The following is a 14440-nucleotide window of genomic DNA, read 5'->3' on the forward strand; positions in this document are numbered from 1 at the left end:
TCTCCATCTGGGGGGGTGGCCCAGATTTGCCTGGCTTCCCCTTCTTGTCCCAGTGTAATTAGTTATATGGGACACTAATCACACATAAACCAAGCCCTGCTAGCGTTTTTTTTGTTTTGTTTTGTTTTTTTTTTAACCCTCCTGGAGGATCTATAAAATCTATTCCTTCCTTCCCATCCCATCTTGTAAGCTCTGGCATCTGGCCTCTTCTGCGTCTACTATCAGAGGCTGAAGGGCAATGGAAGGGAGTGATGGGGAGCCTGGCTTCAGGGTCTGCTTGAGGTCTTCAGTCTTCTGTCTGAGTGACTTAACCTCTTGGAACTTTAGTTTTCTTCTCCGCAGAATGGAGATAACAATAGTCGCAACTAAGTGGGGTTGTAGCCAGGATGAAAAATGTCAGAGTTTCTAAGGGGCTGAGAACAGTGCCTGGCCAGTGGCATGTATTCAATAAGCAGGGGTCACCATGGTGATCGGGAAGTTGAGGATGCTTCTCTGGCTCACTCACTTCCTCCTGGTCCAGGCGGCATCTCTCCAGCCTTAGTTCTTGTGATGCAGCCATCCAGAGCCTTCCATCGCAGAGGGCATCTCAGGACGGACCGGTCCTTCCCACTGCCTACATACAAGGGAACAGGAGGGGTGAGGTTCCTCAACATCTTGAAATTATTTTCAATTTGTTAATATTACCTAGTCTTTCAAGAATGAAGGAAAAATAATATTTTCTAATATTCAAGAAAAAAAACTGAGGCTCCTCTTTCAGCTGCAACCTCAGGGCCAATCCAGCTTTCTGAGTCCCTCTTCAGCATGTAGATAGGTCAGGAGCAACTTCAGCATCTCCAGCCATCAAGAGGGGCACGGCCTTTTGTGTAGGATATCAGTGTGGAAAATAGTCACCCTTAGAATTATTGAAAAAACATGCATCAGGCGTGGTTCTTGGTTCTGGAGCTGCAGAGAGGATTGAGTTTGGAAATTCAACTTCAAAATTAGATTTTGATCAGTATAAAATAAAAAGTTAAATAATTTAAATATCTCTTCAAAAATATTAGATTTTGTATATGTATATGGATTCATGTATGTATATTTATATTATATAATTAGATTACATATATAATACATGTATATTAGACAGAAGAAGAGAGAGAAAGGGAGACAGACCAGCCAGCAGACAGAACTGTCAGAACAGAGAATCTTTATTCTTCAAGTCACCATTCTCAGCTACGAGAACAGGCACAAAGAACTTCCCAAGTGTTATTTTAGAGAAAAAAAAAGGGGGGGGGGTTTGAAATGTATGCAGGGACAGAAAAACTATCTTCTCTACCCTATTCTGGACCTTAGAGAAAAATGGGATTTTGCATTTGAATTGTCATTTACAACGAGCAGAGCAGAGCAGGTGATCTGAATGAGTTTCTTTTCTTGCCGTGAAATACAAGGGAAACTTGAACTGTTTCTGAAAGCAGCAGAAATTCATCATGAGTTTCAGATCTAGGCTGGAGGGAAAGGAGAAGCAGCCGTCCTGGAAAGAGATCTGCGGCAGCTGAAGGTGATTCCAGGGGGAGGAAGGGACTCCGCAGCTGTGTAGCCAGGCCCATCCCCATCGTTGCTTCCAACTTGTCAGCTGCTTATTCCTGGCTAAATTCAAGGAAGAAGCAGGAAGCTATGAGTGTTAGCAGTTCAGTCTGGAAAGAAAAATCCTCGTAAGTGGAGGATGCTCGTAATGGATGCTATTGGCAAACCATCTTCCCTTCGAACCAGTGAAAACAAAAGAAGAATTTAACAAAGAAAGTCAAAAGGCAACTGTCCAGAGAGTTTATACACCGGCTAATCCCAGTGCCGGACACTGTTAGAAGCACTTCATGAGTTGCCTCACTTAATCCTACCCCAGATCTTATAAAGGAGGTGTTGGTATTATCTTCATTTTATAACAAAGTTCAGAGAGGTTAAGTAACTTGCCTGAGGTCACACAGCTGAAGACAGGGGTAAATCAACCCAGGAACCTCCCACGTGGTGTTTCCTCCACTTTTTCTTCACTGTTTGTGACCCTAAAGAATCCCTTCAAATGCAAGAAAGTGGAACATCAAGATGATAAGCAAGTGGCCAATGCCTTCCAATTCAGGAGGAAAGGGAAAAGGCCATAAACCAGGCCTTTATCCTTTTACTGGGCGCTGACATGATAGCCAAACAGGGCCTTTTCCGAGAGTCCTGAGTTTCTGTGCACCAGAGGCAGGCAGGGCGGTGGAGAGAGTACAGAGCCCACTGCCTGGTTTTAAATCCTGACTTTGTCCCTCATCTGCCATATGGCCTTGGCAAGTTACTCTTAGACTCCCACACTTCCGTTTCTCCTCTCAAAAATGGGAATCTTCCTACAACCTGCTTTATGGGGTTACATGAGTCATTTCACATAAAAGGCTTAGAACACTGCCTGGCATGAGTCAAACGCTCAGTTTCCACTCTTATTAGCACTTCATTGTGTTTAGTCGCTAAGTTGTGCCCAACTCTTTTGTGACCCCATAGACTGTAGCCCGCCAGGCTCCTCTGTCCATGGGATATCCCAGGCAAGAATATTGGAGCTGGTTGCCATTTCCTCCTCCAGGGGAAATTCCCAACCCAGGGATCAAACCCATGTCTCCTGCATTGGCAGGTGGATTCTTTACCACTGAGCCCCCTGGGAAGACCTAGCACTTAATTGACATACGATTGTTGGCTTGTATTATTTTAGTTCTGACACGACATGTCATGGACCCCAACCCCTGCTCACAAATGTTATGCCCTGTTGTATCCTTGATGGTGTTCTTGCCTTCCATTGCTGCTCCCCTGCCATCATTGTGACAGCCGCTGTGAACCCAGCGCTTGTTGACATAGCTCTAAAAGCCTCCTGGTGTATTATAGCAGCATCCTCCCCGTGCCCTGTGAGGTTGCAACCCCACTGGTGCCCATTTTTCAGGTGAGAAGACTGAGGCATGGTGACAGAAGGGAACTCTCCCTGGGTCGCCGGGCTAGAACTTGGGGGTAGGGATTCAGACTCCAATCTTACAGTCACCACCACTGGTTAGGGGTACCCACAATTTGGGCCAAGTGGTTTCAGATTCAGCCGATGTCAGGGCGAAATCAGGAGGCTCTTTTTCCCTTTTTTAAAGGCAGGACCAGGCTTCTGAGTGCCCCTGCTTTGTCCCTGAAGGGAAGGTTTCCTCATCTTATCTGCCTCCCTCACCTGTGCAGGGGCAGCAGCCTGGGGTGGGGCGGGGGGCAGAGCTGACCTCTTTCTTAGCATCCCTCCTCCAGACAGGCGCAATGAAAGGGTCCCAGGGTGGAGGCGCAAAGCAGAAAGGAAACAGATGGGAAGGTGAGTAATTAAATCAATATATACCAAACAGCCAAGGGAGAGGGAAAAAGAAGCAAAGTAATTATGCCCAAAAATGAAGTTTGAGCTCGAACATCGTGCATTCATTTCCAAAACACTGTTTCTTAAAGCTGTTTGGAATATAAATGCAAAACAAAATAAAACACACCCCCTGCCAACACACGTATGCACACACACATACAAGAATGCTCTTTTGTTTCATTTTCCTGGAATGCTGTGATTTTTCTTCCCGTAGACTTCTTCCCCCTTCCTCCCCCCTCAAAGCAGCTCCTTACAGAATTACAGGTTTAAGTACTTTTGATAGGGGCCAGTTCTGTCAGAGGCAAAGGGTCAATTTGTTTGTATTTTACAGCAGACATGTGCTAAGCCTTTCCTATATTTTAAACAGATAATGTCCTTGTAATTTGGAAGCACTTACATGGAAGGCGGGCTTTGTCCCCTCTTTCAGTGTGTGTGTCGCTCTTGCCCGTCTCTGTTGAGATGAAAAAGAAATACTGTATCTTTAAATTAGGAGGCACTGAATAATGAATCTTGGGCAGTGAAAAGGCTAATGCCATGTGGAGGAGAAGGAGTTTAATCTAATTTAGTTGGAGGGTGTCTGTCTGCAGTGTTGTTTTTTGGAGTGTGGGAATAGAGGGGTAAGCTGTCCCCTTGAATGGTCCCTCCAGCGCCAGAAGCAGTGGGGAGCCGCGTAGACGCCAGTGATCCAAAGCCGGGCCTTGAAAGGGGGATTAGAGACAGGCTGTGATTTGCAATTCACACTAATGCACCCTGTGGAACCTTTGGTAATATTTCAAACCACATTTCAAGGGAAGTGGCCTTAAAATCGCTGCCTAAATTGTATTGGAGCAACAGAGGACCCTCCAGTCATCCGTTTTATGATGTGGATGCTTTTCTGTTTGTTTCTTGCCGCCCCGCCCCCACCCCAACATCCTCCGTCGAGTGTTTTTAGGTGGAATGAAAAACTTTGTGCCCGGTGAATTTGCCGCAGCTTGTGTGGCTTCTGGGGTGGTACACGCTGTGTGTGTTTTCTTTAGTAAGTATCCCTTCGGATGACCAAAGGTATTTTCTCCTAGGAGAAAAATGTGGGGTGGGGGTAGGGGGGAAAGAGCACGCCTGCTTGCTTGGAAAACAGAATTCTCAGTGCCTGTTTTTTTTTTTTTTTTTCCCCTCCTAAATCTCATAATAAGCTTCTGCACAAACATAACCCAAGATGAAATCGGGGGAAAAGGCATGTTTTGGTATCAGAGATCCCTCTACATGTCAGACCATTATTAGCATCGCATTCTTACTTGAAAGGAGAATCGGAAAAGTGCTGATGAAATACAAATATTGATGATAGTAGAGGATAAAAGAAGAAACATCAGACTCATTTTACCAGATCATCAAACGCCAATGTGCTGAGAGAGATGCTCCAAGCAAGAGTTCCTAGAAAAACAGAGATCACCTGAACCACTTTCTACCTTCAACCCTACAACACGCTTCTCTTTCTTTTCCTAAGCTGTGCTGATAGTCTACAAGTTTACTCTTGTAATTAGCTTGTAACATGCTAAGTCTATGGTTTAATTTTTCTCTACCGCTGAAAGAGTCAGTACTTGTTATCTTAAAGAGATTACTGTGGGTTTACTTGAATCTCATTTCAGAACATCTCACACAGTGCTCATCATTTCCACTGACTATAACATTTTAAGAGGAAATACAACTTTGATTTTTAGCAACATCCCTGTTAAGGTCTTTTCGACTTTGGAATTTGCTAGGTGATGAAACTCTGCCTCTCTCTCAATCTCCTTCCATCCAGAAATACTTAGCTCTCGGTCAAAATACTGCCTGACTGATGAAATCATGTTCCTGTTCAAAAACCTTTTTCTTTTTCTGGGCAAACATTTGCAAGAATTTGAAGGTAGTTAATGTTTAAGAGTGTCTCTCCCATATACATATATTTTTAGATAGTTGGTGTATAAAATATATATATATATATATATTCCTTATCCTTGCATGTTATTTGAAATCATGTTTAATTATAAAGTTTCATTAAAAACCTTTGCTCAAAATTTTAGAGGCCTAATAAGATTTCCATTAATTTAAACATATCACCATTCCCACGACAGCCCCAAATGCTTTCTTTTCCCCCTTTCATCCATGGTTAAATATGTAAATAAAATGTCTAAAGTCATTCTTCAAAGAAGACAAAAGAAAAAAGAGCTGAGGGGAGAGACAGCCATAAAATTCCTCCCAATTCTCCATAACATTTGCCAGAGGGGGGCCAGTTGCCAGCCAGAGCTGAGCAGCAGGGAACCCCGCCGCTCCTTAGAATCACACATCTCAAATCCCACACACAGGAAAAAAAAAATAAAATAAAATATCTTTTCAGCTGGAGCCATCAAAAGGGCCTTTTCATTTATTAGTTACAGAGTTATCTTGCAGTTGGTGATTTCTCAGAGCCCTCATTTTTCTATCATAATGTCTATTTGTTGGTTTCCATCTCAGCTGGGCAGAGAGAAGCACTTCTGCAGACATTTTTTTTTTCTTCTAAAAAAAGGAGAGAAGAAAGCAATCTGAAGTGGTTATAGCGAAAATAATGGGTCTGAACATGGCTGAATTAAAACAGCACATAAAAGATCAATTAGGAGATGCTTTCTCAAATAGCTCACACCCCTGGCTCTTGGTATTTGGCACTGTCAGTGACTCTTCCCCATGTCTATTTTCAGAGTTTCTGAGGGAAGGAAAAGAAAAGGAAAAAGAAGGAAAATGATGTCCAAGGCAGGAAACTGGCAAGAAAAATTCTGGAATCTTTTTAATGAAAAGGTTCGGAAAATAGCTCACTAGATTAAAAAAAAAAAAACACAAACACAAAAACAAACACAACTATCTTAAGAAAAATGACAGCCTTTAAAAAAAAGCATTTCGGAGAAACAATCCAGCTGAAGGCAGCTTGTTCTGACTGCATTAGCGTTTATTTACCTCGACCCTATCCCTGACACTTTTTTTTTTTTCCCCACTTTCTACCTCACCCCCCCACCTCCTCCAACACCTCACAGGGAGATCCAGGGACACTAATTCAGTGCCGGGTGCAAATTCCCAGCCTCGTTCTTCTCTGTTTGCTGAATGGATGGATGGATAGAATAAGTGGGTATGTTTTAGGTTTTGAGTTCTCCCAAGTTTCTTATTAGATGTAAAATCAAACGACTTGTTTCAAACAAAAGCCAATATTCTAAAAAAGCCTTTTCAGAGGAAGGGCCCCACTTCTGCCACCGCTGACAAAAAGCTTCCCAGGGGACGAGCGACTGGCAGGAGCATCTCCTTTCTGGGCGCTTCCTAGAAATAACCGGGCAACCCGCAGCGCCAGCGGCTCCTGCAAAGGAGGGCGGGGGCAGGGGGGTGGGGTGCGGTGGGAGTGGAGAGAGCAGCACCGACCGCCAGGGATGTCTGTGCGAACCGCACATCCCTTCAGAGTGCTAACCTCAGAAAGGAAGGAAGAAAAAGGAGACTCCTGCGCACAGGGCCGGCTCCTGTGACCTCTCCTCCGGCTCGGTTAAGTCCTCCAACGGACCCGTCTATGCGTGGTCCTGGGAGTTTCAGGGAAACTTTCAAAGATTCCGACCTCGAAAGCGTCTAAGAGGAGAGAGACCCGGCCACCTCCGAGGGGTACTGTTTACTGAAGGGTTAATACGGGAAGCCAGGTGAAGCGCTTCTTTGGAAGTGGGGCGTGGGCGTCCGCGCCCACCGCGCCCGCCCAGGTTCGGGTGTGTGTGGCCTAAGTGACTCTGTCCCGAACTCGCCCCCATCCGAAGGGCGTGCTCTAAGGACACTGGGCCGGGACACTCCTTCCCCACTTTTTAAGAAAACTGAGCGAGGCATGGGCGCCTCCCCTTTCCCGGGGAGTTGGGGACCCTCGGAAAGAGCTGACTCAGCGCCCTCCCACCTCCAACTCCGCAGCATCCCGCGGGTCCGCAGTCAAAGAGGGAGCAGGCCGGGCAAATCACTCGCCAAATAATATAAATACCCGACGAGCGAATGACTTCCTATAATAAATAAACTCAGCCGCCTAGAAGAAATTACCAGGCCTGCCTGGCGCGAGGCCCCTCAACTCAGCGGCTCTGGTGGGGGCGGGGGGTCACCCTTCTACAAACCAAGCCCCCGGCTTTCCGAGGCCGGGGGTTAGGGGGGGTGGGACCTCAGAGTCCCAAGAAGCTGCCCGCCCTTCCCCCTCCCCGCCTTCTCCGCGGAGACCTCGGAGCAGCGGCCCTAAAATCTAGATTCCCAGAGCCCCTCCTCCTGCCCTTAGCGCTTCTCTTTGAAATTTCAAAGAGACCCCCCTCCCCGGAGCCGGAGCCCCGACGCAGGCCTGGTAACTCTGCAGCCTCGGGAAGATGCGGGCAGCTTTACAAGCTAAGGGGCCACTTTATGGCCGAGGCCATAAAACGCAAATCCCACCTCGCTTTGAAAGCTCCCTCGGCCCGGGACCCACCATAAAAATCAGGGGAGATAAGCCCCTAGCCTGACTTGGACCAGCCCACCCCTTCCTCCGGCCAGTCTCCGAACTTCCAGTAACCCCGGCGCCCTTGGGCTGCGGGGGACGAGGCCGGGGGCGCCCCGAGAAAGGGAGCGCAGGCGGGGAGGCGACGGGAGGCCAAGTTGGAGGCTGGCGCAGAAGGCGAAGGAGCAGCGGGCTGGACGCACCAGAGGGCGGCGACGCGGGGCCGGGGGCCGGGGCGGTGGCAAGATCTGGGGGCCGGGCGCTGCGCTTTCTCATGCAAAGCAGCGGTGGGGCGGGGCGCGCGGCCCGGGGGCGGGGCCTGTCAGCGCTCTGCTTTTTCCCACTTTGCCTGTTTGCGAGACTGCTCAGCCCGGGACCTGACTCCGAACGGCTGCGGGCCGAGCCGGGCCGAGGCCGGCGCGGGGAGGGCGGAGCCGCCGCGAGTCGCCGGCCCCGGTGCGCCCGCGCCGCCCGCCCTCTCCGCGCGCTCCCACGAGAAGCCAAAGTTTGCGGCGGCGGCGGCCGTGAGTTGCAGCCCGCGCCGGGTCGCGCGCCGAGAGCTGCGGGGCTCCTCTCGCTTCCCGGTATTGTTCGCAAACTTTGCTCCTCTCTTCAGCGGCTCCACCTCGGCGGAGGCGGGCGCGGAGAGCGGGGCCGGGGGGCGCTGTGCGCACCGCTCGGGCGGGGCTGGGCTGGGCAGGGCGGGCATGGGCGGGAGCCGGAGCGGGGACGAGGAGCCGGGGCCGGCAGCCCGAGCCTGGGAGCGGCTGCTCTGAGGGCGGCGGACCTCCCCGCCGGGGCACCTCCGACGCCACCATGCAGCGTCCGGGCCCCCGCCTGTGGCTAGTCCTGCAGGTGATGGGCTCGTGTGCTGCCATCAGCTCCATGGACATGGAGCGGCCAGGCGACGGCAAGTGCCAGCCCATCGAGATCCCGATGTGCAAGGACATTGGCTACAACATGACCCGCATGCCCAACCTGATGGGCCATGAGAATCAGCGCGAGGCCGCCATCCAGCTGCACGAGTTCGCGCCGCTGGTGGAATACGGCTGCCACGGCCACCTCCGCTTCTTTCTGTGCTCCCTGTACGCGCCCATGTGCACCGAGCAAGTCTCCACCCCCATCCCCGCCTGCCGGGTCATGTGCGAGCAGGCCCGGCTAAAGTGCTCCCCGATCATGGAGCAGTTCAACTTCAAGTGGCCCGACTCCCTGGACTGCAGCAAACTCCCCAACAAGAACGACCCCAATTACCTGTGCATGGAGGCGCCCAACAACGGCTCGGACGAGCCCGCGCGGGGCTCGGGCATGTTCCCGCCGCTCTTAAGGCCGCAGCGACCCCACAGCGCGCAGGAGCACCAGCTGAAGGATGGGGGGCCGGGGCGAGCCGGCTGCGACAACCCGGGCAAGTTTCACCACGTGGAGAAGAGTGCGTCGTGCGCGCCGCTCTGCACGCCCGGCGTGGACGTGTACTGGAGCCGCGACGACAAGCGCTTCGCGGTAGTCTGGCTGGCTGTCTGGTCCGTGCTCTGCTTCTTCTCCAGCGCCTTCACCGTGCTCACCTTCCTCATCGACCCAGCGCGCTTCCGGTACCCCGAGCGCCCCATCATCTTCCTGTCCATGTGCTACTGCGTCTACTCGGTGGGCTACATCATCCGCCTCTTTGCGGGCGCCGAGAGCATCGCCTGCGACCGGGACAGCGGACAGCTCTATGTCATCCAGGAGGGCCTGGAGAGCACGGGCTGCACCTTGGTCTTCCTGGTCCTTTACTACTTCGGTATGGCCAGCTCCCTGTGGTGGGTGATTCTCACCCTCACCTGGTTCCTGGCCGCGGGCAAGAAGTGGGGCCACGAGGCCATCGAGGCCAACAGCAGCTACTTCCATCTGGCTGCCTGGGCCATTCCGGCCGTGAAGACCATCCTGATCCTGGTGATGCGACGGGTCGCGGGGGACGAGCTAACCGGCGTCTGCTATGTGGGCAACATGGACATCAACGCCCTCACCGGCTTCGTGCTCATCCCCCTGGCTTGTTACCTCATCATCGGCACTTCCTTTATTCTCTCGGGCTTCGTGGCCCTTTTTCACATCCGGAGGGTGATGAAAACGGGTGGGGAGAACACGGACAAGCTCGAGAAACTCATGGTGCGGATCGGGGTCTTCTCCGTGCTCTACACGGTGCCGGCCACTTGTGTGATTGCCTGCTACTTTTACGAACGCCTCAACGTGGAGTACTGGAAAGTCCTGGCCACGCAGCACAAGTGCAAAATGAACAACCAGACTAAAAACCTGGACTGTCTGATGGCCACCTCCATCCCGGCGGTGGAGATCTTCATGGTGAAAATTTTCATGCTGCTGGTGGTGGGCATCACCAGTGGCATGTGGGTATGGACATCTAAGACTCTGCAGTCCTGGCAGAACGTTTGCAGCCGCAGGTTCAAGAAAAAGAGCCGGAGAAAACCGGCCAGCGTGATCACCAGCAGTGGAATTTACAAAAAAGCCCAGCATCCCCCCAAAACCCATTTGGGGAAATATGAAATCCCTGCCCAGCCTCCCACCTGTGTGTAAATGGGGCTTGGAGGGATGGCAGGATTGGAAAACTTTCCCAGAGAGGATTCAGTGGCTGTCAGAGCCAAAACATGGTGCTTTTCTCTGTTGGTTGGTTGCTTGTTTTTTTGTTTTGTTTTGTTTTGTTTTTTAATAAAAGTAAAAGAAAAAAAAATAAAAAGTTTTTACTCTGAAATTTAGGATGCTGTGATACACTGAAAGTCCAAATGTATTTAAAGGGTATGGTTTTTGTCTTCCACGAAGGAGAGCCCTCCCAGTTAAATAGCCTCTTGTGTAACTAATTTGTGGTAGCATAGTTGATTCAGGCCCCCAGAAGAAAACTTTTGTTTAGAACCTTCTATAAATATACATCTGTATGTTTGAGTTGGCTTTGCTATCCATTTACAAATCAGGGAAGAGATAACTTCTTTGCAAATTAAAGAGCCTCTGCTGAGTTGCAAAGAGGGAGAGAGAGAGAGATGCCATCTCTTGCAGGCTAGCCATCCCAGGGGCCCACCCTCAGAAGGCTGCTTGTAGACAGCAACTACTGTGCAAACAGGAAGAAAGAGAAGGCCTGACAGCTCAGCACGCTCCAGTGGATGTGGAGTCCCTTAAAATAGACTCCAGCCTCCACAAATGGGTCTTTCTCCCAGATAGAAACTTCCATCTAACCTCATATTGGTACAGTGCCAACGATGTGCAATACATTTCTTTTTCTTTCCATAAAAATCAAAAGAGAAACAAGTATTTTGCTGTAGTAAAGACAACAAAAGAAGTATGCTAACAAAAGAACTAAGGGGCCCAGCCCTCAGAACCCTTTTAGTTTTACAGTTTGTGGCTTTTTAATGGAAACCAAGCCTATGTGATACACGTTTGGACTGATTTGTAGAAGGGTGGGGGTGGGGGGGGGGCGGAGAGGGGAGAGGGATGATTCAAAAGTGCCCAAAGGGCTTATTGACTCTTTCTATTATTAAACAAATGGTTTCCATGAATAGACCCCAGAAGCCTGTCTACAAAAGGTGGAGTTAATTCTTCTCACCAGGAGGTGCCAGGAAAGAGTGGTCTTGCTGGTGTCTATTTGTCATATATGATATTTTTCATGCCCCACTATTTTATTAAAAATAAAAAATGTTCTTTAGTTTGGTGCTGGTCCCTTGTGTGTTGTGACGGGACCCTTCTCTGAGTGGGAAGAACAGAGAAAACTTTCTCCCTCTGTTTACTTTTCATGCAAATCCCGAGTGTGCATTTCTGTCTACAGATCATTGGTTATCTCTGTGAAATGGCAAATGGACAGATTCCAAAGTGGGCAGAATGATTTAATTTCAGGCTGCAGAGGAATTACATGCAGGAAGTGGGTATGGTTGGAAGTTGCCTCTGACTCTCGGTGGCAGGATGCAAGGGCCGCCCAGTTTTAGCCCAGTTCATTAAACAGCATCTTGGATATTAAGCATGGATACAGGCTTGTGCCCCTAGACTAGCGTCTGGAGAATGGATCTAGCCAATTAGGAGAATTAAATCAGAGTAGGGCTCCGTCGACCTGCTGAAGTCCAAGTGTACAGAGAGATAACGGTATACAACCATCCAAAGTATGCTGGTTTCCCACAAACACCTGGACACATTTACAATACAGATTGTAGATCAGGATAGGATAAAATAATCTGCTAAGGGTGGTGAGTCATTAAGGGGAAGCTAATCAGCTTTGTGCTTCATTGTGCTTGCTTCTCCTCCGGTGTTTGCTGCCTAAGTTGTGTAGCTGTAAAGATTTGAAGTGAGTCAGAGTCAAGCTGGTCTGGGGCACAGCTAAACTCAGGTTCTAACCAGAAGGACCCAAGGGCAGAGTTTGGACCAACTGCCGTGGGAATCTGATAGAACAAACCCAGCCATCCCTGGGTCATCCTGATGTCAAGCTCCAGGCTGAACAAAGACCTCTTAAGAATTTGGAGCATTTATTAACACTTATTAATGATGGACAGAAGCCTGCAGTCAGGGTATCTTGTTTCCTGAAAATGGTGTTTCGGAATGAAGCCTGATGACCCAGACCATCCTTGCATCAACAAAACTAGAATTGAACAATGGTCTAAATAATTTTTTGTGAGGTGTGGGATGGGAGCGAGGAGCATGGATGATTTGGAACCAAGTTCGAGAAACACCAAGTAGGTAGGTTAAGTAATTTAAGGTAAAATCCAGAATAGCCTTCAGTACATTAAAAAAGAAAAAAGGTTTTTAAAAAATATGTTCACAAGTAAAAACTTCTTTGTTGATTGTTTCCAACAGATCTTGAAAATACTAAAGACATTTATGTACGTGTGTATGTATGCTTGCCTTGCTCCCTTTGATAACTCTTAGGAAAAATAAAAATGACATTTCTGGAATAGAGCTTGAGAAAGTCGAGAAAGATAACTATCGGAGCACTGTGGTGAGTGTCTAAGCTGGATATGAGCTTAAAATACTCAGTTCTAAAATCATTAGACTATTCAGTGGTTTTGGGTCTGCCCCTGTTCAGGTGTGTAGGCTTCGGACGGTATTCCCAAAGAAAACCAAATTTAAGAGCATCCACGAGTGACTTTGCTGTTGTTTAGAGTGTATTTCAGTGCGAATTTATCCCTCAGACTACAGTGACTTTGTTTACAAATGTCAGCGGGTTTTACCCTTTCCTTGGGCTTGGAGCATTGGGGTGCCTCATCTCCCAGTGGTAATTACAAGTAGCAGAGATTTTTAAGTAAACTGCGCACTCTCTCTAGGACTGAAATCTGACCCTGGGTCTCATACAGGAGGTGAATTTTAGGAGAAGCATCCAGGCCTAAAAGTTAGAAAGCAGCCAAAGCATCCTGCTAGCCCTTGGATTCTCCAGCTCAATGAAGGATTTCCAAAAGAAATGTTGACTGCCTTCATTTGGAGATTTCTCAGCGTCAGAGACCGTGGCCTCAGCTCCAGGAAAATGGAAATCTATCTTGGGTTACAGATCTGAGGGGTGACATCTTGGTTAGAAGAGCCTCAAAGAATGTGATGGCCAAGGTCATGCTGCCATCCACATCCATCCATTCCTTCCCTCATTCATTTCCTCATCTACATATCAGATCAGCGTGCCTGCGTGCTCGGTTGCTCAGTCATGCCCGACTCTTTGCAACCCCATAGATGGTAGCCCACCAGATTCCTCTCCATGGATTTCCAAGGCAAGAATACTGGAGTGGGTTGTCATTTCCTACTCCAGGGGATCTTTCTGATCCAGGGATCAAACCCGAGTCTCCTGCATTGGCAGGCAGATTCTTTAACCACTGAACCACCTGGGAAGCAAACATCTCACTACCTAATAAATGCCAGAGTCTGGGAGACAGAGAAGCAGGCTTTGGCTTGGAGAAGTTCACAGCCTGGTTGAGAAGACCTGCATAGCTATAATAGGAGCTTGTGTGTGACATGTATTTCTATTTTGTGTCATGGAGGCCTCTTGAAATTCACAGAAGGCAGAAGATTCAAGACATATAATTTCACAGCACGGTGAAATTGCAGGGAACTGTTGATGGCTAGAGCAGAAGTTATGAACGGTTGAGGACCTAGACTGTGCCCAGCACCTAGCAGGAGGCCTCAGAGTCGTAACAGTAACTGTTGATACAACAATAACAGTGATAGTCGTCTGTAGCAGACCTTTCAGAACACTTCCTGTATGCTGAGTGCTTGACAGGGACTGTCTCTTTTAACTGCCAGGACAATTCAGGTAGGTACTCCTATCAGCCCCACTTTATAGATGAGGACTGCAAGGCACAGAGAGGTTATGTAAACTCCCAGGGTCACACAGCAAGTAATTAGAGCACGGGGTAGGAACGGGGTAGTCTAATAGGTCCTGGAGCACTGGTTCAAAAAGTGATGAATGAATGAATGAATGATAGCACTTTATACCAGTTACTATGCTAAGCACTTTACATGTATTCAATTCTTTAGCAAATTTTGGTGGAGCTATTCTCATCCCCTGTATCAGATGAGGAAATTAGAGCACAGATAAGTCACTTGGCCAAGGCCACAGGGGTAGCAGGCAGGCAGCCCAGAATGTGAACCCTGGCTGTGTGCGTCCA

The 14440-nt window shown here is 48.8% G+C and overlaps 2 protein-coding genes across 2 annotated transcripts; one reads left to right on the forward strand and one right to left on the reverse strand.

The window, feature by feature from the left end:
• Positions 1-1257: 1257 nt before the first annotated feature.
• Positions 1258-8443, reverse strand: LOC123329950 (formin-like protein 16). Its single transcript, XM_044930299.1, has 4 exons — positions 7824-8443; positions 3774-3827; positions 1948-2047; positions 1258-1626 (listed from the first exon to the last, which is right to left on the reverse strand). The coding sequence occupies exons 1-3, from the start codon at positions 8106-8108 to the stop codon at positions 1979-1981; spliced, it is 408 nt and encodes a 135-aa protein (XP_044786234.1). The 5' UTR covers positions 8109-8443; the 3' UTR covers positions 1258-1626; positions 1948-1978.
• FZD10 (frizzled class receptor 10) lies at positions 8361-10569 on the forward strand. The gene has a single exon (XM_006042000.3). The coding sequence runs from the start codon at positions 8649-8651 to the stop codon at positions 10392-10394; it is 1746 nt and encodes a 581-aa protein (XP_006042062.3). The 5' UTR covers positions 8361-8648; the 3' UTR covers positions 10395-10569.
• The last annotated feature ends 3871 nt before the right edge of the window (positions 10570-14440 follow it).

This window comes from Bubalus bubalis, chromosome 17 (assembly GCF_019923935.1).
Source record: "Bubalus bubalis isolate 160015118507 breed Murrah chromosome 17, NDDB_SH_1, whole genome shotgun sequence".
In the NCBI taxonomy this organism is placed as follows: domain Eukaryota; kingdom Metazoa; phylum Chordata; class Mammalia; order Artiodactyla; family Bovidae; genus Bubalus; species Bubalus bubalis.